The sequence below is a fragment of the Dreissena polymorpha genome, chromosome 4, assembly GCF_020536995.1.
Source record: "Dreissena polymorpha isolate Duluth1 chromosome 4, UMN_Dpol_1.0, whole genome shotgun sequence".
Taxonomy (NCBI): Eukaryota; Metazoa; Mollusca; class Bivalvia; order Myida; family Dreissenidae; genus Dreissena; species Dreissena polymorpha.
In genome coordinates this window covers 46,256,473-46,279,971 of record NC_068358.1, presented here as the reverse complement: position 1 = coordinate 46,279,971, position 23,499 = coordinate 46,256,473, and the positions used below count along the sequence as shown (strand labels likewise).

Genomic DNA, 23,499 nt, shown 5'->3' with positions numbered 1-23,499 from the left:
CAAATATTAAGTGCGCGTACTCGTGACGTCATTATTAATACGTCATACGACACAATGCATGTTTTTTCACGCTAAAGATGCAGTTGTTTAGTGTCTTTATTTTCATTATTTCTTAAAAATCGGGGACGTAGAGGTATGATAAACGAAAAACAGGTTGGTTACTGATCTTTTTGTAATGTATTAGGCTCGACACGATTAAAATAATGAAACAATGTTTGCTTAAAATATCTTTGGGATTTTCCGTCTAGTTCGATTTTCCTATTCTATGTTTAAAGAAATAATTTACGACTAAGAAAATTGATGGGATAAATCGAATACTAGGTCGGTGCCGAATAAAGCAAAGTTTATCTTGCTCGGCACGAAAATCTGAACCACTCGCCAAGGCTCGTGGTTCAGATTTTCTAAGCCTCGCAAAATAAACTTTGCTTTATTCGGCACCGATCTAGTATTCTCTATATATCTGAAAATATCATTATTGAAACCATATAGGCTATAGGCTATAGGCTATAACTTGAAACGTCAAAGATTATCATAAAGGCTGTCATAATTGGATATTTGATGTTTAAAAAGTTTAATGAATAAGGTTTTAGTGAAGCATATAAGGATATAAAAACTATTAAGATTGAGATTAACACATATGTAGAGGAATTTTATGTATATGATAACTGTGCACAGGGCTGGCATAGAACATTAAATAACAGTTCAATGTTAAATCTATGTTTATCGAAATTTTAAAATCAATTTTGAATATGAGTCCTACTAAGACATTTTACTAAGAAGTATGAGATACCTTTTCACTAGATTAAGATTGTCTGCCCATCCACTTAATATTCAAACCGGTCGTTATGCAAGAACAGTATTTAGAAATAAACGATACTGCATTTGTTGAGATTCGACCAATATTGAAGATGATTTTCATTATATTTGCCCAGCGTTTTGAAACATTAGACAAAAATACATACAAACATGTTATTACAAAAGGCCATCTATGTATAAATGTTTAAGTTTACTGCAATCGAACAATAAAATAGAACTAAGATAAGTATGCCTTTATGTATAAGAATCATTTCAAGTTTGAACATATATTCTTAATGCAAGAATCCTTTAAATGCTCATCATATTCTTTTTTTATGTTTTTGTTGTTTTTATATCTACGCTGTGCTCACGCCACTTTGTAAGCTAAGTAAATGATTTGTAAATATGTGTAACACTGTGTTCCTATCACAATTCGCATTGTGCTGTGTTCATTATGTGTTGTTGACGATGTACATTGTACAAGTCAGAATAAGTCAAAATAAACTGTCTGCTTGTCTTTAAAATATATACAAACACAATCAAAATGAGGAAAAAAATCAAGTACTCTCCCTTTCGCGCGTAGTGAATTTATTGCGGTTATGTATGGAACTGTCGGCTTTGCGTAGTTTAATATGCATTTAACGGGAATTACATACATGTTTGAAGGTAATTCTTTTACGTTACTTTTTTCATTAATTCAGAAAGTCTGTTACTCGTTTCCTTAACCGCTCGATACGCGATAACCGGATGATACTTATTGGAATGATGGCATTTATAAAACAAGTTGTGGAACGACGATAATTTTATCCAAATCTCGTTCACGTTTTAAGGGAATTTTTCACATATGTTGGCTTTTCCAAATCTTTAATGTTTAGTAGTCTTGTTAATTCTTAAAGTAAAAAAACCTGTGAACAAACAACAACAGATTTCTCGGTGGGATTCGAACCCATGTCTTCTGAAATCTTATGCGCTACCACTGCGCCATGCCAACGTTCGTGAACTACTTCGAAACATAAGACCTTAAGTAAACATTATGTATATCATCTGCCAATACCCTGGCATTTTTTCACGCAACTGACTTCGATACTGGATATACTGCATATAGTCTATACTGCAAATAAACTTATATCATGTATTACCAACATAGCGATTAAAGTACTGCTTTAAAGTCAGAGGCTTGCGTGGTGAAGTTGCAATTCGGAAGCTCTTGCTTCGAGAGGTCCCGAGTTTATACTCCGCCGAATTCACTTCATTAAAATGCTTTTATAAGTATTTACACATGCTCCAAATTTTACAGTTTTGTTAGTAATTTATTGTATGGTATTTGTCAACAACATGTGAACAAGTCCCTATAGCAAGGCTGTTCTGTTAATAATTTCAAACAAAAACGTAAACACATTTTATTTAATATATATAACCTTATTTTGTACACGAACTTAATCTATTTGACTGCGTTAGGAAATTTTTTAATGAACTTGTTTATGAGCTGAATAATTTCAGTATTAAACGTATGAAACCAATATTCTTAATGTTATTGAAATACGGCCTACTTTCAAATCAGGAATATGTCCTCTGTCGGTGTCGATTGTATTGTCCGATTTACAGAACTGTGGTCTCGCTGAATCACGTCTATTTATAATCACAATCGTGATCGCGTAAATGGGCGTACAACAAAGGTAATCTTGATAAACCCAACCAGAGTTGTTTTCATAAGTTATATTTATTTGAAGTTTTTTTCGGCGTAAGCTGTATTAAGCCAGCTTTTCACCTTAGCATGACCTTTGTATGCGTCCAATAGAATTCAAATAAAACTTCCGCGGCCAAGTACAGATGAATACACTTCATTGACTGCATTGGCTGATTTGAGAATACGACCAGAACATTGGAAACATGTCCGCGTCTTTGTAACACTGTTTTACTGCGTGTTCAGCATGAAACAATTTTATATCTAATGAAAAGGCTTAATATATTATTGCTGCTTCTTCCTGTATTTGCGCGATGATTATCTGAGATATTAACTCTATGATTCTACATTCTCAAATCTTTTCTATAAAGAAAGAATGCAGTTGACAATTGTTAATAGTTTTATTTGATCGTTCGTCAAAAAGTTGTAATTCTGTTACTCTTGTATCTTCAATGCAATTGAGTAATTAAATAGTAATTAAATTGAATGCGTTTTAATTCCCTTTTATTATTGTTTAATTTGAGTTACAATGCTATGACGTTTAATTTTATTTACACTTGAATGTATTATGAATATTGCTGGGCCAAGTGTGAGGTTGAGCGCTCTATAACCAGGTTTAAACCCCCAATGCTTTGCATTGACCGTTCCAAGGCGGTGACCCCAGCTTTATTCATATTTTGTGTTTATGTTGGTTTGTATTGTGCTGTATTGTGCTGTTTTGTACTGTTTGGGCAATCGGTCACTTGCCTTAAATAAAGGACCAACTAATTGTTTTTAATGAAAATTCAATACTGCTCCAGCAGCTGGAGTTTCACTTCTTTATATTTTATATTAATAGATAGAACAGTTTTACACTCAATCTCGAGAAGATTTTCAGCGCGAGAACGTTTGCACTTAAATGCTATTTTCTCATATTTATTACTAACTTCCATATTCCTGTCAACATGTTAACATGTTAAAGTATAGAGAGCAGTGGAAGCGAAAACTCACTTTAATGCATTGCATTTCAACTCGCGAGGTATATCGGGTCAATTTGCGGCCACTGTGTGTGAATGTCAGAGTTTACATACATGTCATCGCTGCGTCTCTACCCTATGTGCTGATCGGAGTTCGCGGCCAGGAAAATAATCGTTACATAATAAAGACGCTATAGCGTGAACTAGGTGAGCTGGAATTTTCTTTAGACCAGACAGATGTTAAATGAAGATATCCAGCGATATCATATGGTATGTCAATAATAGATTTTTAATTTGTTTTACAACAATACCATGATAAATATTATTTTTAATTAATTTAACAAGAATTATGCCATCATATTGACTAATGAATTAAGCATGAGCGCAATGATTCTCGATACTGTTAAAAATCGAATCAAATAGCAACGCCAGGACAAACCACTAAAACAGGTTTGTTCGAAGAACGCGCGTATAAATATTTAAAATATATACGGATACTTCGCGTGTGGCCGGTTGACTCATATGTTTTAATTTCACTTCCATTCTTCTTTTGGTTTTCTGTTTTTATATCTATACGTTTATGACCAGCAATATGTAAAAAATAAGCCGCGAAAACTCCGCGTATCTTCCCGTACTGCGTTTGCTGCAGATAAGAACTGCACAGAAAAAGACATTCGCTATCTTTGAAGTCATTATCTTTCATTAACTGCAACCACAATCAACGCCGTATATCTTTTTTAAAGATATTTCTTGTTTAACTTTTTCCCTGTTTTGAAAACATTTCGATGCGTAGTTTTGACCGACTTATTCGTGCGGCTTGTTTGCTTAAAAGAAGAGTTCATATTTCTATTTATCAGATATCCTAAACATATAATTATAAAGGATGCGTCACCAAGACGATCAGTAGCTTCAGTTGCTGATTAACACGTGCACCATAGTTGGCATTATCTTTAGCAAATCTTTGTCAACAATATTATCATACTAAATAACAATGAAGCTTTGAAATTGTTGCGTTCATCAGAAGTGCTACCGGTAGTTCATTTGTGTGCGTTTTTGATTCACTCACAGTTGTATTCTTACCTGCCTTGACCGACTTTCTATTATGAATTGAATAATTGGTAATGTTTACATGAATTTAAAAATAATTTCAGTACTGTTAGCGGGGAAAATCTATAAAACGCAATTTCAATCGACCCATAAACTAACAGTGGTCTCGCTGAATCACGTCTATTTATAATCACAATCGTGATCGGGTAAATGGGCGTACAACAAAGTCAATCTTGATAAACCCAACCAGAGTTGTTTTCATAAGTTATATTTGAAGTTTTTTTAAAAACTATTTCCCTGTTTAAGGACATTTCGGTGCGTAGTTTTGACCGACTTATTCGTGCGGCTTGTTTGTTTAAAAGAAGAGTTCATATTTCTATTTATCAGATATCCTAAACATATAATTATAAAGGATGCGTCACCAAGACGATCAGTAGCTTCAGTTGCTGATTAACACGTGCACCATAGTTGGCATTATCTTTAGCAAATCTTCGTCAACAATATTATCATATTAAATAACAATGAAGCTTTGAAATTGTTGCGTTCATCAGAAGTGCTACCGGTAGTTCATTTGTGTGCGTTTTTGATTCACTCACAGTTGTATTCTTACCTGCCTTGACCGACTTTCTATTATGAATTGAATAATTGGTAATGTTTACATGAATTTAAAAATAATTTCAGTACTGTTAGCGGGGAAAATCTATAAAACGCAATTTCAATCGACCCATAAACTAACAGTGGTCTCGCTGAATCACGTCTATTTATAATCACAATCGTGATCGGGTAAATGGGCGTACAACAAAGTCAATCTTGATAAACCCAACCAGAGTTGTTTTCATAAGTTATATTTGAAGTTTTTTTAAAACTATTTCCCTGTTTAAGGACATTTCGGTGCGTAGTTTTGACCGACTTATTCGTGCGGCTTGTTTGTTTAAAAGAAGAGTTCATATTTCTATTTATCAGATATCCTAAACATATAATTATAAAGAATTATAAACGCGGGTGGTTCACACTCAGTTGTTTTCTTACCAGCATTGACCGTCTTTCTATTGTGAATTGAATAATTGGTAATGTTAACATAAATTAAAAAAATTATTTTAATATTGTTTGCGGGGAAAATGTATAAAACGCAATTTAAATCGACCCATAAACTAACAAGACGTAATACCGTTTATGCAGAATACGCACCTGTGATATCCTAAACATATAATTATAAAGGATGCGTCACCAAGACGATCAGTAGCTTCAGTTGCTGATTAACACGTGCACCATAGTTTGCATTATCTTTAGCAAATCTTCGTCAACAATATTATCATACTAAATAACAATGTAGCTTTGAAATTTGTGCGTTCATCTATCAGGAGTGCTACCGGTAGTTCATTTGTGAACGCGGGTGGTTCACACTCAGTTGTTTTCTTACCAGCATTGACCGTCTTTCTATTGTGAATTGAATAATTGGTAATGTTAACATAAATTAAAAAAATTATTTTAATATTGTTTGCGGGGAAAATGTATAAAACGCAATTTAAATCGACCCATAAACTAACAATACGTAATACCGTTTATGCAGAATACGCACCTGTGATGTCCGAACCTTAAACGTACAATATGCAGCTACGATGCACGAATTATGTACGCGAAATATGCATATTTGAAGTCTGACCAATATACGCACAATACGCAACTGTGATGACCAACCCATACACTATGCACCTTTAATATCCGACACATATGGGCACAATTCGCAACCGACCCATAAACGCACAGTATACACACGTGAAAAACGACGCATACACGAATTTTTTTATGCTTTCCGATGGTTTATAGAGAAATATCAGTGAATTAAAAGTGATATTTCACTGGTTCAAACAGTGAAAAAATGATAATAAAAATTATCGATTATAATTTGACCGGAACTATTTTTTAGATATCTTTGGTTTCCCCATTGTTACCCGCCAATATTACCAAGGGTGATGACTCTGCATTGAATTATTATAAAAACATACGGATTAGCTTCCCCTGATCATACATGGGGCGCTCAACGGGGAATTATATTGCCCGGAATGGCTAAAATACAAAAAATAATCATAAGCGTAAAATAAAAAGAAAATTTGTCGGATATGGTGGAATACCAGTTTTATTTCACTCGTGATCATAGAGGACACGAGGGGACACGACTCTTACGACCAGTTTCAATTTATTGGTGAGGAGACGGGCGCCGCCAAGATTGCTTTCAGTCCAATGAAAGGGAATGACATGGACAAAAACACAACATATTACAAAACCGGATCGGTCGGCGCCCGGTATAACAACGACCGCACACTCCACCGCAGTCTCCAGGTTGGATGCGAAAAGTTAGCTACTGGAGCTAATGCATCGATCAAGTCGGCGACAAAGGGAACAACTATGCGTGTGGCAAAGTCCATGAACTGACGCACGAGCTGAAGCGCTACCGCTGGGACATCATCGGACTAGCCGAAATTAGGTGGCTAGGATTCTGAGAAACAAACAGATGAATGGCATAAGATGTGGTTCAGCGGTGAGGATTATATACATCGTCATGGGGTTGCTTTCATCGTTAGGAATGAGATAGTCAACAGCGTAATGAGTTACACCCCAGTCCCAAGCAGACCTATTTCCATCCGTTGATCAGCGACTCCTTACAACATCACAATCAGTCAGGTCTTGGCACCAACAGCTGACTATAAAGAAAAGGAGGAGATTGGACGGATCTATGAATAATTAGAGCGCATCAGTCAAAGTCCCCAATAAAGACAGCCTCAATGTCCAAGGCGAATCGAACGCCACTGTTGGACCAGACGCATATCAAGACTGGTCAAGGACAGTTGGTAGATTTGCTTTAGGGGAGACCAACGAAAGAAAGCAATCAACCAAACACGATGCACCCACACAAACCGTCTAGAAAAGCGATCTGGCATTCTCTAAACGGGCAAGTACAAAATCAGATCGATTTCAAACTAGCGCCGCAACGGTTCAAGTCCAGAATTAACAAGGCGAACACAAAAACGCTTCCTGGCGCATACATCGGCAGTGACCATGAGTTGGTGCTTATCACCATCAAGCTGAAGGTGAAGAGCAAGCGCATTACACACAGATTCAAGTAAGATTGGACTTGGAGAAATTGAAAGATCCAGTGTTAGCAGAGGTATTTCAATCACAGATAGATCGCAAGTTTGCAGCCATGCACAATTTAGACAATAACATAGCAACAACATCAAGAATGTCCTTCTGTCATCGGCCAAAGAAGTGCTTGGGAGAGAGAGACGGAAGAACAAGCCATGTGTGACGACCAAAATCATGAACCTATGTGACAAAATAAGAAAGTTGAGTCATGAGAAACCTGGACTCTATGGCTAATTACCAGAACGCGAACAAGGAGGTTAGGAAGAAGTTGAAAAAGGCTTAGCAGAAATGGATTGAACAAAAAATAATCATCATCGACATGAGATTCGCTGATGGCATTGGACTCATGGGTGGCACCAATAGTGAACTTCAAGATTACACAAGCAAGCTATGAAATAGAAAGAGCATACGGGATGTAGGTCAGCAAGAAGTAGTCAAGATCATGGTGAACAGAATGACCAACACCAGTTCAGTCATCACCATGAACGTCGAGAAGCTTGAAGAAGTAACCGGCTTCAGGTACTTGGGCGCAACCCTGCCACAGGATAGTACTAGTGCCACTGAGGTCCGAATAAGAATTTCCATGGCAGACTGAGAGGATTGTTGGCAATCAGTTCTATCAGCTTCCCCACGAAGTACATGCTCTTAAGTCCATCGTAGTCCCCATCTTACTCTACGGCTGCGAGACTTAGACGCTTCACGCGGACACAGAACTCAGGATTCAGGCATTGAAAATAAATGTCTCCGAACACTGCTCCGCATCTCCTATACGGAGCATAAGACCAACGAGTACGTCCAAACATGAATGCAACACTTGTTGGTCCACAAGAACCCCTACTAGCGACTGTCAAACGAAGAAAGTTAGCTTGGTTTCGACACGTCAATAGACACGGATACATAAATCGGGCGAAACAACATTTTTGTTGAAATGACGAGAACTTGACGCAGGATCCATCAAAAGTAAAAACAGTTAAAACTGTCCGTATGCGTTAAACTGTTTCGTGTGCCTTTTGTGTTACAAAAGATACGCACACATCAAATACCAGGCGGGTGTGCAATTTACAGGCAAACTTCAAAGCCTATTGGAACATATGGACATATACTTTTGTCTGGTAGCATACATCCGAAAACTTATTTCCCAAAATGAGACCATGTTTTTTAGGTTTACTCCCGATTGTCCCACATTTTTATTTTAAGAGTAAAATATCGATAACGGAACATACAGGTAAGTCGCATATCTGGGGCTCGAAAAGGGGTATTTATTTCGTGTATTTATTTGATTAAATTAACAAAACATAAACACAAAAGTGTTTCTCGATAAATATTTTATTTTTATTTTCTTCCAATAGAGGGAATATAGACACACTTTATTAACATTTTATATTTAATCACAAATCGATTTAATACCTATAAAAATGAAATATGAATGTATTAAAAAATCAAACAATCTCAGGTAATTTGTTTATTTAACAATCTCCATTTAATCTTAATATTTCGATTCAAAGCATCAATCATTCAATCCGTTATTTAATCTCCCCTTTGAATAAAGATTCTGTACACTTTAATTCGAATGGCATACTAACACTACTTAGTTATAAGTAACACTGTTATAAGATCAATGAGTATACAAGTATACATATTAAAATACAAATCTGAATCCGTCAAGCAAAATGCTCATCCCTTCGTGTTTATTAGTAAATAAATAACGTGGCATTTTGAAAAAAGTGAAGTTAGGTTAATTTATTGATAACGCATGGATATATATTAATGCATGTTTGAGATGTTCAACTGTTATTTAATTATATAAAATAACAGTTTTTATTTATCTTATTTTTTTTAAATTTAAATTGTATTTATGTTACAGCAGACAAACAATAGATAATTATCGTTTTATACTTTGATCGTAGTTAATCATAATAAATCCTAGACATGATATTTTTTACACTTGTATTACCCATCTTACGCCTCTTCACACCTATTTGTACGGTGTATTGAATTTCTAAATGTGGGACAATCGGGACGACACCGTTTTTTATCTATTAAAATCTGTCATTTAATCTCGTAATTAACAACACTCATTATGATGAAGGAAAAGTAATAGTTATGCAATAATGGCGGGTTCTTATACAAGCATTATAAATTAAAACTATAAAAAAATGAAAACACATTCTGACCCATTCAAACGGAGTGCGCCTGTGAATGTATGCTGTATAACGACAGACAAACAAATATTTCGGTTAGAACAAAAATAAGCCTGTAAGCATATATATATATATATATATATATATATATATATATATATATATATATATATATATATGTATATATATATATGTTGTATATATATATAAATATATATAAATATATAAATATATATATGAGGGTCTCGCAACAAATATTATATAGGCCAAACTGGCGATAAACTTAGAAATAGACGATCTGTTCATAAACAACAAATGCGAGACCCCTCAACAAGACAGATGCCTTTAAGTAAACATTTAGATGAATGTTCACATTATGAACCAAAATTTAAAATATTGCCATTTTATTTTCGATCAATATTTCAGCTAGGTTAGCCAAAGGACAACATGTGTATTTAAACCCCAATTAAATTTGAATATTTATTGACGTTATGACGTCATAATTGATATGACGTTATCTCCATGACATTTTGACGTTGTAATATATTGTATTATGCCCTGATGAGCTATGGTTATATCAATATATATTTTTGTTATATACCTGTTTAATGTTTTAACAAAATACAGGTTGTACCAATCGTTGAAATAAAAAATCCCGTATTACGCTACTCGTTATTTCCAATTCCGTATTACCATACTAGCCGGACTACTTTGACCCATTTAATGACGTCACATTACTTGCACGGAAAATAGAAATATTTTATATTACGAAATATATTACGTAGTATATCGTGTGACGTCATTTCTGTGGCGAAACACAATAGTTTTATCTAAACTCTCTGAAATTGAAGGACATGTCGGACGTGGTGTTTTTTAACAGTAAACTATGTGTTAAAAACGTTTTTTGGAGTGTGTGTTTATCATGCATAAATGTATATTTATAAATGTAAATGTATAAATATCCAATACTTTGCTTTAAATTGTACCGATATATTTTTGATGTCTATGATTCGAATGACCTGTGACTTTGTTTTTTTGCATATTGTATTTGATATTTCATGTATACTCATGGTCATATTGCCTACTGTATTATCAAATAAACTCTAAACTCTATATTTTGATAGGAATACAATACAATAGTGTGGTTTAAACTAATTTTCGATAAAGACATGGAAGATAGAAGTGGAAGTGCATATCGTTTAAACGTTTTTGTTATAAACATCGGATTAAAGTTGTCAACTTAATTGTTATAAAAATTGGATGAACGATGGCATTAAGGTAAGCGTGTTGGAAACCTGTGTTTTCCCGGTTCGAATGTTTAAACGTTAATTTACATAATCTGTATTCATACGCGTCTTTAATAAACTATGGCGTACCGTTTTAGTCATTGTTTTGTCAGTTTTGTTAAAGTAAAAAATACATTTGTTAACTGTTTTCGTTAGTTGTTTATATAATAAAAGGAATATTACGCTAGTCAATTGTTCTCGAGTGATACAAACTCTTGGAACAATTGACAAGCGTAATATTCCGTAAAAAATCACAGACACGTGTTTTGACTTTTATTATATCGCTATAAGAAAATTGCCTGCGCATCTGCACAGTCTGGTCAGGAGCTACTATTTCCGCTCATAAGATCATGGAACCTTGCATGTCTTTATAGCATTAAGGGTAGCTCCTGGCTAAACTTTTCAATTGCGCTGTCTCGTCAGAAGCTACGCTGGTCGGATATGGCATAAGACCCATGTTCGCATGGCGTAACGAATATAACCCTAACTTTGCATATTTCGTGCTGACTTCAAACGTTACTGTTTAGTAGATATATTTTTTTTGCGTCGACACTTCAATGTGTAAATAGCGGTATTCGGAGCTCAGCTAGTCACATGTACGAACAGCGTTCTAGAGTTGTATGCAGTTGTGTCACATTAAAGCTACCCGAGTTGATGTTTGTATATTTTTCCATTTTTGTTATGTGTCTCAAAAAAGTGAGTTTGAGTCAAAATGTGTTTGTATTTATGTCAGATGTGCATTTTTTTCGGTAAAATCGGTCAAGAAATGCCCAAAATTCAGTACAAAGATAGGGCTTTTCATGTCTATACATGCCCAGAAATAATCTAAATTTAAACACGCGCGGGTCACATGTAAAACCACGTGACCATTGCATCATTGTTCACAACGCCAGTTGCATGAATGATGAATAATTATGTCATTACCCGTTAACAATGGGACAAGCAAACAGACAGTACATAGCAGCGTAATCTTTTTTGCAGCGTGATTTTTTGTCAATATCTATGCATATTACTCGACAAATTTCAATAAAATTTCATCAAGCTTGATAAAAACTCCCTTTGTTTTCAATCCACAAATCGGCCTTATTGAATTCGCTCTGATTTGAGAAATCGTTTCTATGCAATCAGCGTGCATTCTAACTGTTTACTAACATGATATTCAATACACAAATCATGTTTTATAATCACTTTACTAGGGCTATCCGTCGAAATAATTCGTTCGTAAATTGCTTGTGTTATTTAGTAGTTCTTCTTTGTTTTGTAAATAGCGTGCTAGGTGGAAATCACTTGAATTTGGCGCTCACATGACCCAAAGCGTGTATACGTTACAGGTTAATAATAGTCTTGAGGATTCCGTCATTTACATGATTAGGTTCCTTTTTCTATTTTTTTGGCATTTTTTGTCACAATTTTTGCGAAAATCAGTATTTAAGAGTTAAGCTTTAGAATATATCTGACGAATACTGATCAATTCTGGTCAGTTGAGATAACCGAATTGTTGTGAGACATATCAATTTGGGCGACTTTAATATTCGCTTATTGACAAAAACTCGAGGTCATCTAAATGTGAATGAAAATACAAAAAAACACGTGGATTGAGGTCAGTTCTATATTAATGCCACAAGTACATGAGCTGAAACCCCAGACAGTTTACTCAGTTACAATACAAATATTAAGACAGCTTTGAGTAATGTTACACGTATTATCGGGTAAAGACTATCCAACGCATGACTGAAAACACTAACATTAACGTACATTACATACATATAGGCATAGCATTTCAATGCAGTATCTTTGAAAACATACATTGCAAGATAAACAAAACTACTAACAATATTTTAGGAACTGTAACTACCTGATATAAATATAATATCAAATAATATTAATAGAAAAATATTCTAACGTTAAAAAATAAAATTATAATTTGAATACAATAAAATATTATCCTTGTCATGCGATAATAGGTCTTATGTCATAAACGGCCAGGGTGGATCCAGACCAGCCTGCGCATTCGAGCAGTATGGTCTGGAGCTATCTTATCCACAATGAACCGTGTGTGACTGTATAGCGGACCAATAAATGCGAGCGATTATAACACATTTCACATTGTAAACGTGCGCTATTTACACAAATACAACAGACAATGAAACATTCAAACTGTTAAACATAAAATAGATCAGATTCACGTTTAAAATGCGAACGTTTTAAAAAGAACATAAGACTTAGAGTACGTTTATCAAGAGTTAAACAAACATAACAAATGCGACAGGCATTACATGTACATGTATATTATATTTGACTAGCATAAGTAATGCATTCGAATTGTTGTCTCCTTATGCAACGAAACAGCACAATAATTTCCATAAAACTGGAATCGCCTTCTATTGTGCAAATACGTGTCTAGAAAATACCAGCAGTAATACTATGTACAATTCATAAGAATCACATTTCTTTCCATTGAATCGAGTACCAGTAGGGCCATTTATGCATTTGCAAGAACCAGGGACGAAATTTTCCGCTTTGATATATTTTTTGTTAAAATGATTTTCTTCTAAACGAAAGCGATTCTGTAGGGAAAGTTTCGTACATGATTAGTCCGTGCGGACTGCAGACGATAATCAAGGACGATGCTTTACGAACATGCATTAAGTCCGGTTTTCCCGCGGCACAGTTGTGTGTTTACACAGTTTACACAGTCAAATGTCAATTTATTCAATTCACGGCCCCAGATCAATAAAACACAGTCAAAACAATCATTGCGAAATTAATTTCGAAATGTTGGAAAATACAAAATGTAAAAATACAGCCCAATTATTAGACCAACGGCCTGTGTGTAGCGATGGTACAATACCAAACTATTGCATATAACTTTTTGTGGTCAATACTCCGAATATATGTTTCATTGACCCATCCATGTAGTAACTGCTTGCCATGAACACATTAGATTGGTATAAATTGTGTCCCCACATATTTAGTTGCACTATACACATAGCTTGTACCCCTAAATTTATCCCTTTTATTATCACAGTCAGTTTCTGAATTATTTATCACAGTCAATAACAGCCACTAGCCACAAGCACGATCGTAATTTCCGGAACACTTACGCCGCCGGGAGATGTATTTCATCACAGTCACGTATATTCATAGGAACGCTTTATTGTTGGCATTTATTATTCGAGATCTCATGCATATCCTAAGTACTCGTAAACATGCAAACGATGTTTACGGTGTAAGAACGGTATACCATTAAATCATGTATCCCACGAAGCGCTTGGAATGTACCATTATTTAATTTTGAATGCACATGTATAAACGTCGGGAGATATTCTTCACTGAATACCCATGCCTTACATATAAATCGTATCCCAAAAGCTATGCCGACTTTATCCCACTGGGATTAGGCCAGCATTTGTTTATTATCTGTTTTACGGGAGCGACCAACCCTATTTTTCGACAAATACAGCTAAAAATAAAAGTCACTTTCGTTTTTTTTAATTTACATTTCACCCGCCGACCTAGTATTGTATCCAAAACTAGAAAAAATTGCGCAGATTGCCGAAAGTGTTGTTCAAAATTTGTTTATAATACGGGTTGTTTCGTTGTTCCAATTCGACTTGCAAAGCGTCAGCGATTTTCATTGGCTATTGCAGCCAATACCACACGCTATTAGCCAATCGGTGAGTATTTGACAAATGATTTTCATATTGCATTTCCGAAATGGCGGACATTAACATCAACGAGACAAATGTAGCATATTTTAAAATCAAATTAATTCAAAACGGAGCAGAAACAATTTCAATTAGAAAAGATAATCTTCAGAACACCATTGTTGATATCATGCCCATATTATGTGATATGAAATTCAAAATAATAATGAGTTTTTGCAGATGATTCAGAGGTGTCAACATCGATAACTTTCGGTGTGTAAAAAAGTTTTGGGTAGGTTTAATAAATATGCGTATTTATTAAAATGCATATCCTGTAATATTTTTATAGATTAAAATCAACATCCAGAAAATGTCCAAGAAGTACTACTTTACGTTTCTTTATAATGAACATGAGGACTGAACCACAGGTACTTGCATCAATAATCCCATTCCCCTGCCAACCATATATATTCTTTATTTAGAAAAAAGTATGCAACCCAGCTTCTGAAGAAAATAGTATTGGGTCCCGATGTTCTTATGTCCGTCAAAGTCACAAGAAAGTTTTATTTATTTTTCTTGACATTATTTTTCAAAAATGAGTTATTATTTAGCCGAAATATGATGTTCTATCAACTGTAAATAATGTTTTCATACTGCAAGATTTGTACTGCAAGGAATGCAAATAAATTTATCACACCTCAAGCTCTGTTGATAAATGTACTCAGTGCCCTCGTTTGGCCGTTTTTGGGGACGAAATTCGGCCACATTCCCACCTTAAAATAGTATACTTTCTTCCCCTATTTCTTCTAAAAACTCCACACTCCAAAACATTTTTTTTTAACTTTTATACCTATGTTGCCAGCTGGTATCTTACTATAAATCTTTGATTAAATGTATATTTATGTAAATTACATTAAAATAGAGCAATATTAAGTGTTGAATGATTGGTGAAAAGATCTTGTAAAATTCCCCTTTTCGCCGAAAACGACGTGAAATTCCCCCCTCTAAGGGCCCCGGCCCCAATCCCCCAAAGTGTAGCAAGGGCCCTGGTGCTTAATCGGCTCTATGTATTTGTTCCAAGGGTTATTATTATCTTCACATTTATATAGCTCTCTCTGTTTATATATATCCAAAACATGTACTTGCTGTTTCTCCTTAAAATAATACAGACAACACATTCCATAGAAATTTTCATTTGAACTTAAACTGTGAATAAGGGAGGAACAAAATAATATGTGCAACAGTTTACACCATTTTATTTTGACAATGCTGTGAGTCTTTTACGAAATTTTTAAAATAAAATACTATTTTAAAATATACAATTACATAGTTCAAAAGTTGTGTTCTATATATAATTAATCTTGCGAGTAAGTTATATACAGTCAGCAGAGTAATTCTACTAGAACAATTTAAATCCTTGCTACATGTGCTATTTAATTCTTTATACGGCTTTCACTTAAGAAAATGTTCAATGAATTAAATCTAGGTTTCAAGGTATATTGTGTCTTTTACCTCAATATTTTGTTGGTGCTTATGTGAAGCCAATGGACATGATACAAAACCTACGAAGATTACCGCCATAAAATGTCACATACAAAATACTAATCACATAACCCATGCGTTTTGAGAGAATAATATTGTTTAACTCTTTATTATATAAGTTTACATTAAGCATGCGAAACAAGGACGGGTTATTTTTAACTCCAAATGTATGATTTGATCACATCTAGAAGAAGAAAACACTAACATGTTACACACCACATATGGAACCACTGACCCTTGCGGTGTCTGTGTTGTTAGGAAATATCAAAGACATTAATCTATATAAAACAGTTGACCCCTGAAGCGCAAACAGTTTTGACCACGGAGACATGCTTTGAGGAAACTTAGCAATGAAGTACTATATGGTTGGCATGCAACGCAACAAACCAAAGGGCCTTGCGATTTCAGAGAATGATTATATTATTTATATTTATAAGCAAAACAGTAACCACTAGGGAGGGCAAATTTTCTGCATGATTTGAACAAACTTCAAAGAGAACCTCATAACGATGTTGCACACCAAATATTGTAGTCATGCCTCTTGTGTTCACTTTACATATATATCCACTATAACTCTCTCTGAATATAAAATGAAATGCCGCACATGTTTTTATAAGTCTATAACTCACGGTTTTTAAATAAAATATTCACATTTTATGTACTAGAACGTTCACTACACAAAGTTTGGATCAAGATCAATTTAAGCGCAGTCTGATCAGGATCCAAAGTGTTCGCTTAACATCTTTAGAAGTACTGACTGAATGACAATTATGTTGAACAGTTTGGATCCTGATCAGACTGCTCTTTTTGGAGCCAAAATGGTCGCAATCGCCCTAAGGTCCAATTTCCTGTAATGTGGCTCATTTTTTTTTCTTATGTCAGATTGATACAAATTATCATGATATAAAGCAAGTCTGTTGTATATTAAATAGTATTTTTAGTGTGCATATTCCACCCATGGATGAAAGTTACAAAGTTGGTTGTTATTTAAAGCTATTAAACAATTTCAAAAGTTTTCAATTCTTTTTTATTTAAGTCAAATGCATGCTATATTTGTTATAAACATGCATATGATAAACACTCAACAAAAGTTTAACGATCACTATAATACACTACACACCTGGCGTGGTTAATGGTCTCTATTGAAGCAATATAGTATAATACATGCGAAAGGTGCTTTTACATATAAATATATATAAAAATATGTTTACTATTATTATAAAAAGCTTCTACAACAGTGTAATAAGATATATAAAACACTAAAAGGTTAATGCAAGTATACATAAGGTTAAATTGGCTTATTTTTAAATTTTCAAAAATAAAAAAAATATATCAATTTAGACAGTTTTATTTTTATCTTTTTGGTAGACTGCTCACTTTTCATGATTTTATTGTTATTTTTATTTATCCCCCCCCCCGACTCATTTTTTTTGAAAAGTTTACCGTTAAACAAATAAAAAAATGCTGGCCTTAAGGAAAGTATACTACGAGTAATGCTGACGGTCGTCTATGCGGTGGCAAAAGAGGCGTCGCGCCAGGCGAATCTCTCGTCCCCGAGGAAATCCGCGAGCTGCTCGTTGTAGGGCCGATAGAGCTCCACCAGAAGGCGCTTGGTTTCTGGTAGCATGGGCCCGGCCGACTTCCGCTTCTTTGACTCGTAGAATGGGGCCATGTTTGCCATCTGCGTGAGAACGCGGTCGTTGGGGACGTCTAAATGGTCAATTTAAACAGAGTCGGTTTTAAAGTTGCAAATGCTAGTGACCGATTTCAAATAAAGTGGCATTTCAGAGTTTTTCTTTTTTAAATTGTTAACACATTGGGAACTATTAACAAATGTTAGATCGTGTATGCGTTTATTAATACCACGTGCCAAGCATCACGTTGTAATAATCACTGATAAGCGGACCGCATAGGCTTATCAGGCACGACACTTTATGCTTAGATGGGTTTTCGTTAAAAAGAGAGAGAAAAAGAAAACCGATAAAACCGGAAACCTTATTGCATGTGCTTAAAGTGTCGTCTTAGAATTATCTTAGACAACACTTTAAGCACATGCAATAAGTGTCGTCCCTGATAAGCCTGTGCGATCTGCATACAATTATCTTAGACGACACTTTATGCACATGCAATGAGCCCTGTATTACAAGAGCGCGTTTCTCATATATGTATTTGTTTGAATGAAGTTTTAACTTAACAGACGTCTAGTATGTTCCTCTCCATCCAGACTTATATATGAGGGTAATACTTATACTGATGTGTCGATCTGTTAACAGAGCCGAGTGTTAACAGAAGAATTATTATCCAGTTTTTGGTAAGACTTATTCAAGAAAGTATTTTTTTTCTCGATTATATCGAAAGCCGTGGGCTTCAACAATCTCTCTCAAGTATGAGAACATTTTTTTTTTAAAGAACATGTACTTTGTGACTTAAAGGGACCTTTTCACGTTTTGGTGAACTGACGCAATTAACAAAAAAGTGTTTCAGATTCGCAAATTTTCGTTGTAGTTATGATATTTATGAGTAACAGTAATACATTTACCATGCTCTTAAACATACATTATATGCATCTAGTGACGATTCAAAAACCTGAAAATTATAAAGCGTTGCAACTCAAAACGATTGAATAATTTGGCGAGTTATGTTGTTGTGGTTATATTTTGTGACACAACGAGGATTGTTTATCAAAAGTATAAAATACATCATTCATCGGATAAGCACGGATGGCCGTGTTGTCTAAGCGTCAGACTTTTACTCCAGGGGTCAGTGGTTCGAGCCCAGTTGATAAATACTTTTTTTCTTATTTTTTTTTTACCTTGCTTTGTAGGTCCAATGTTTACATTCATCAATATAAAGCATATAATTACAAACTTCAATACATGCCAACTCTGTGAAAAGGTCCCTTTAAGGAAGATCCGGAGAACAGACGCGAATGATGATCAAGTCAGCGCCTCACGGTCGTAAGTAAGAGACCTATCCAGTGCACCTCTAAAACTAAATAACATGTTTGGACTATTGCCTGACGGACTCTATTATTATTATTGCCTTTTTGCACCGGTGTGCACCACACTCGAACACTCACCGACGTTTAAAAAGCGGAATATGTCCGTCATGGTGCCCTTTATGTCCACCGTGTAATCCTCGTTCCGGAAAATCAAGATCTGCTCCCGCGGAAACGCATTTAGCCACTCCAACAGGTGCACGATGTAAAAGCTCGTTAAGATTGGAGCCTGCAGTAAGCAAAGACAATACGATAACATTTGAAAGCATTTTCGCGTGCTTTCTCAACGTCCGTGCGGAGATCGGACTGTTTTTTTATAGCTTATCAAATCCTTGCCGTCACTACGAATGCCTTGGTGACGATCCATGTAAACGATATTTACTATTACATATGATTTTAAGCAGACGTTGGTAAACCTTTTTCTATTATTTTTCACTGTAAACAATATATAAAAATGCCCATTTACGTAAAAAGCTGTATGTACGTCGTCGCCAGAGAAGGAGCTCTGTCAACGGAATAATGAATACATGTTCTTCCGTGTACCAGGTTTTATTCCGCCATCATTTTATACAATAAGAATTGAAAATTCATAAAAAAATCTAAATTATTCTACTTTTGTAGCATTTTACTAAATTGTCAGAGTTGGTGGATCCATATTTATGCCCCCGGTAGGGTGGCATATAGCATTTGAACTGTCTGTCCGTCCGTCCGTCAGTCCCTCCGAAAACTTAAACATTGGACATAACTTTTGCAATATTAAAGATAGCAACTCGATATTTGGCATGCATTTGTATCTCATGGAGCTGCACTTTTTGAGTGGTGAATTGTCAAGGTAAATGTCATCCTTCAGTGTTGAAAGTAAAAAAAATACAATCCAAAGGAAGTAATAAGCTTTATAAGGGAAATTATTTCTCAACCTGCCAAATGATATATTGAACTTTCATTTCCAAGTGGCGCAATAGGGGGCATTGTGTTTCTGACCAACACATCTCTTGTTTTTCTATGTGTTAACATACTGAGCTTACCGGCAGCGTTTTTTCTAAAGGACTGATCGTAAATGCAGTGACGAATGCTATGGGAGCTCGTGCATGCCTTCCATCGTTCAATGGAAATTACCACATGGTCATGGAAGGATTGTGCCGTTTTGCCGTATTGACCATGGAAATAGTGAGAATACAACCTGAAAAGTCGGATGCAAATGTGTAATAAGGTGGTCATTGCGAATGAAATGGTCTATAATCGTTATTATTTTCTTTTGTTTACATTTATCAAATAAAACATTTAAGGATGAGCTTCAAAAAAGGCCAACATCTGTCATATCTTTGAAAATTACTGTAACCCCGAATAACGTTACCTGTCGACGGGATCCCGTAGCATGAGTAGCAGCTTGACGTTCGGGTTGACGTGGTGGACGGCATATGGCGTCGTCCAGAGCAGCTCGTCGGCGCCGGGCGTGTTTTGCGGCAGGTTGCTCTCACGGAAGCGGTCCCAAAAGTCCATTGGATCACCGTTACCTAATACACGTGGGAAATGTAAAATAATGCATGAATCCGGATCTGCATTACTTTGAGAAAAAAAAAACACTTTATAATTCGTATGTTTACTAAACGCTGACTCATATTACCCACTATTTCGCAAAAATAATAACGGTTGAGAAAGTATGTGATTTTTTAACACAATTATATGTATAAGGTTTGTTTGTACTCACAAATTAGTATTTTTTTTTCAAAAGCTAGAAAAATCCTAAGTTTATTTCAAATCAATATAATGTATAAAAAAATACATAATTGTATTTTTGGTTCGTTCTGGTATGGAAAACACCATTTATATACGACGTCGAGAACCATGAAGTTGATGTAAAATGTTATAAATGCATTGATGGTATGACATGATATATTATTGTATATAGATTAGGAGCGAGCATAAATGTAATCAGTGATAAAATGCAATATTAACTTATTTACAAACAAATCCGTGATTTTGTTGTGTTTGCCATTGGTATTTGTGGTCTGCAATTTGGAACTAAAGAACTGGTTTGTAAACTCTTCCAAGGTCATTCCCATCTTGAACTTGCCGAATTTACCCGCTGTAAACCACAAGAAACAAGGGGTGAGAAACAATAAATTACGAAAGTTTAAGCTTAGGGCCTTTCCATGTATAAGTGCTTCGTTTTATTTGTGTAAACATTAGTAGTGAACATTGGTCTTATATAGGTGAACATTTTATGGAGTTTAATATTGCATAAAACATACATAGAAAACTTCACAATGGTATGCGGGTAATATCATGTTTCGGGATTAAATAATATAAGTTGTAGTTTAAAAAAGCGTGTCGTAAAAGCAACATTTCTTTACATTACCGTACCAATAAATCGCATAAAGACGACATGTTATTGGCTCATGGCTATTTTTACTGAAATTTGCATTTCAATACTGTGTTAATATATATAATTAACTGGTTTAAAGTGTGCATACTTTCCACTCGAAATCGCGATCATAACTTACTTGTTTCAAATCGCCTTCATGACCAGTACCAGATTTCTTTCCCAAAAATGCCCCTGTTCGGAATGATATCCGGGTGCATGTGCAGACGCTTGAATAAGTCGGAAGTTGCGCTCTTGCACATTCCGATCAGTTGGAAGTATGGAAGGCAGCGGAACGTGTTGCCATCGAGCCAACAGGGGTTCTTGTAATCCGGCAGGAATGTCGGGGGTTTCTGCAAAGTACATACTACAAAATAAAGGGTGATGACGATACGTGCTGCAAGGCTACAGTTATTGTTATTGCCAATAGACCATAAATGCAAAATAATAATGGTGTGAGACCAGGTCCGCAGCCATGGTTTTGAAAAGGGGGTGCACATTTTCTCATCAATGATTGTTATTGATCAACGAAGTGGCGAAGGGGGTAGGTGCGGGAGAGACTGCCCCCCTCCTGCAATCGGGGGGTTGGAGGTCCTTCTCATAGAAAATTAAAATGCAAATTAAAATCGTGCATTCTGGTGACTTTTTATTTGTAGTTAGAAACTGAAGTCAGAGAGCATCTTTATATGAAATTTCACTTTCATTGACCATACTCAGTGACTGACACAAAACGCCCCCCCCCCACCTGGCTACGGGTATGGAGGCGGTTGTGACGGAGCGGGGCCGCTGAGCATTGTGAAAACTAAGAGGTCACGATGCGTATTGCGACCTACAACATAACTATACCACGCATTCCAAAATATGCCTTGACGATATGAGTCGTGTTCTGACACAACTGGGCTTAATGCCTGTGCGTAAAGTGTCGTCCCAGATTAGCCTGTGCAGTCCGAACAGGCTAATCAGGGACGACACTTTCCGCCTAAACTTGATTTTCGGTAAGGAGGGACTTCCTTGAAACTAAAAATACCATAAACGCGGAAAGTGTCGTCCCTGATTAGCCTGGGCGGACTGCACAGGCTAATCTGGGACGACACTTTACGCACATGCATTAAGCCCAGTTTTCTCAGAACGCGACTTTTTTTATGTACTTCTAATTCATGGCAACTGACAAGTGCACACATTAAAAAGAAAGACTGGCGAATCTACATATGGCGAAATAGTGTTGGCGTGCGTGCATAATGAACAAATATGTTGTGACGCGTATACGTTTTGCAAAATAAGCTAATAAGATTAAATAAAGAAAAAAAGGGCTTTTCAAACAATGGAATGACTGCTGAATTGTTCGCTGATTCGATACGCCTCGCTGTTTGGTTTTGTATGACTTCGTGGTATTTGAACATCTGTGGACCAATCTTAATACATATAAAGTTGGATGCATCCTGTTTTGTGTGTTAAGAGACAAACTCATTAGATGTTCTACTATCGAGGCATTTACCAAAAAACAAACATACTGTATGCCTTACCATACAGAGGATGTCCTCCACACCCGTCATCCGCTTGGGCCCCGCGCAGGGATCCGGCATGCCTGGAAACTCTGGGCTCTCCTTTATACCCGGACCGAGGGGTTGCAGATTAGTCAAGACGCCTGGAAGCTTGTTCGCTATCTGTGATATATCCGTCATCCTCATAGAAACCATGCGTTCTGCCTTTGGGACACTCCGGTCTGGAATAACTTGCGATATGGCGTCTGTTTGCTTATCGTTTTGGGGTGCTTGCGTTGTATTAACCGTATCTGTTAGTTTGTTCCCTGTCTGCGATATATCCGCCATCGGCAAACGAACCAGGCGTTCTGCTTTAGGGACACTCCGGTCTGTTGGAATAACGTTTGCGTCCGTTT

General features: G+C 35.8%; 1 protein-coding gene across 1 annotated transcript; it reads right to left on the bottom strand.

Annotated features, from left to right (window-relative positions):
• Nucleotides 1-17,749: 17,749 nt before the first annotated feature.
• LOC127878396 (carbohydrate sulfotransferase 15-like) lies at nt 17,750-23,284 on the bottom strand. The gene is made up of 7 exons (XM_052424922.1): nt 23,126-23,284; nt 21,796-21,955; nt 21,234-21,326; nt 20,595-20,754; nt 20,357-20,420; nt 19,322-19,469; nt 17,750-17,952 (listed from the first exon to the last, which is right to left on the bottom strand). The coding sequence occupies exons 1-7, from the start codon at nt 23,282-23,284 to the stop codon at nt 17,750-17,752; spliced, it is 987 nt and encodes a 328-aa protein (XP_052280882.1).
• Nucleotides 23,285-23,499: the final 215 nt, after the last annotated feature.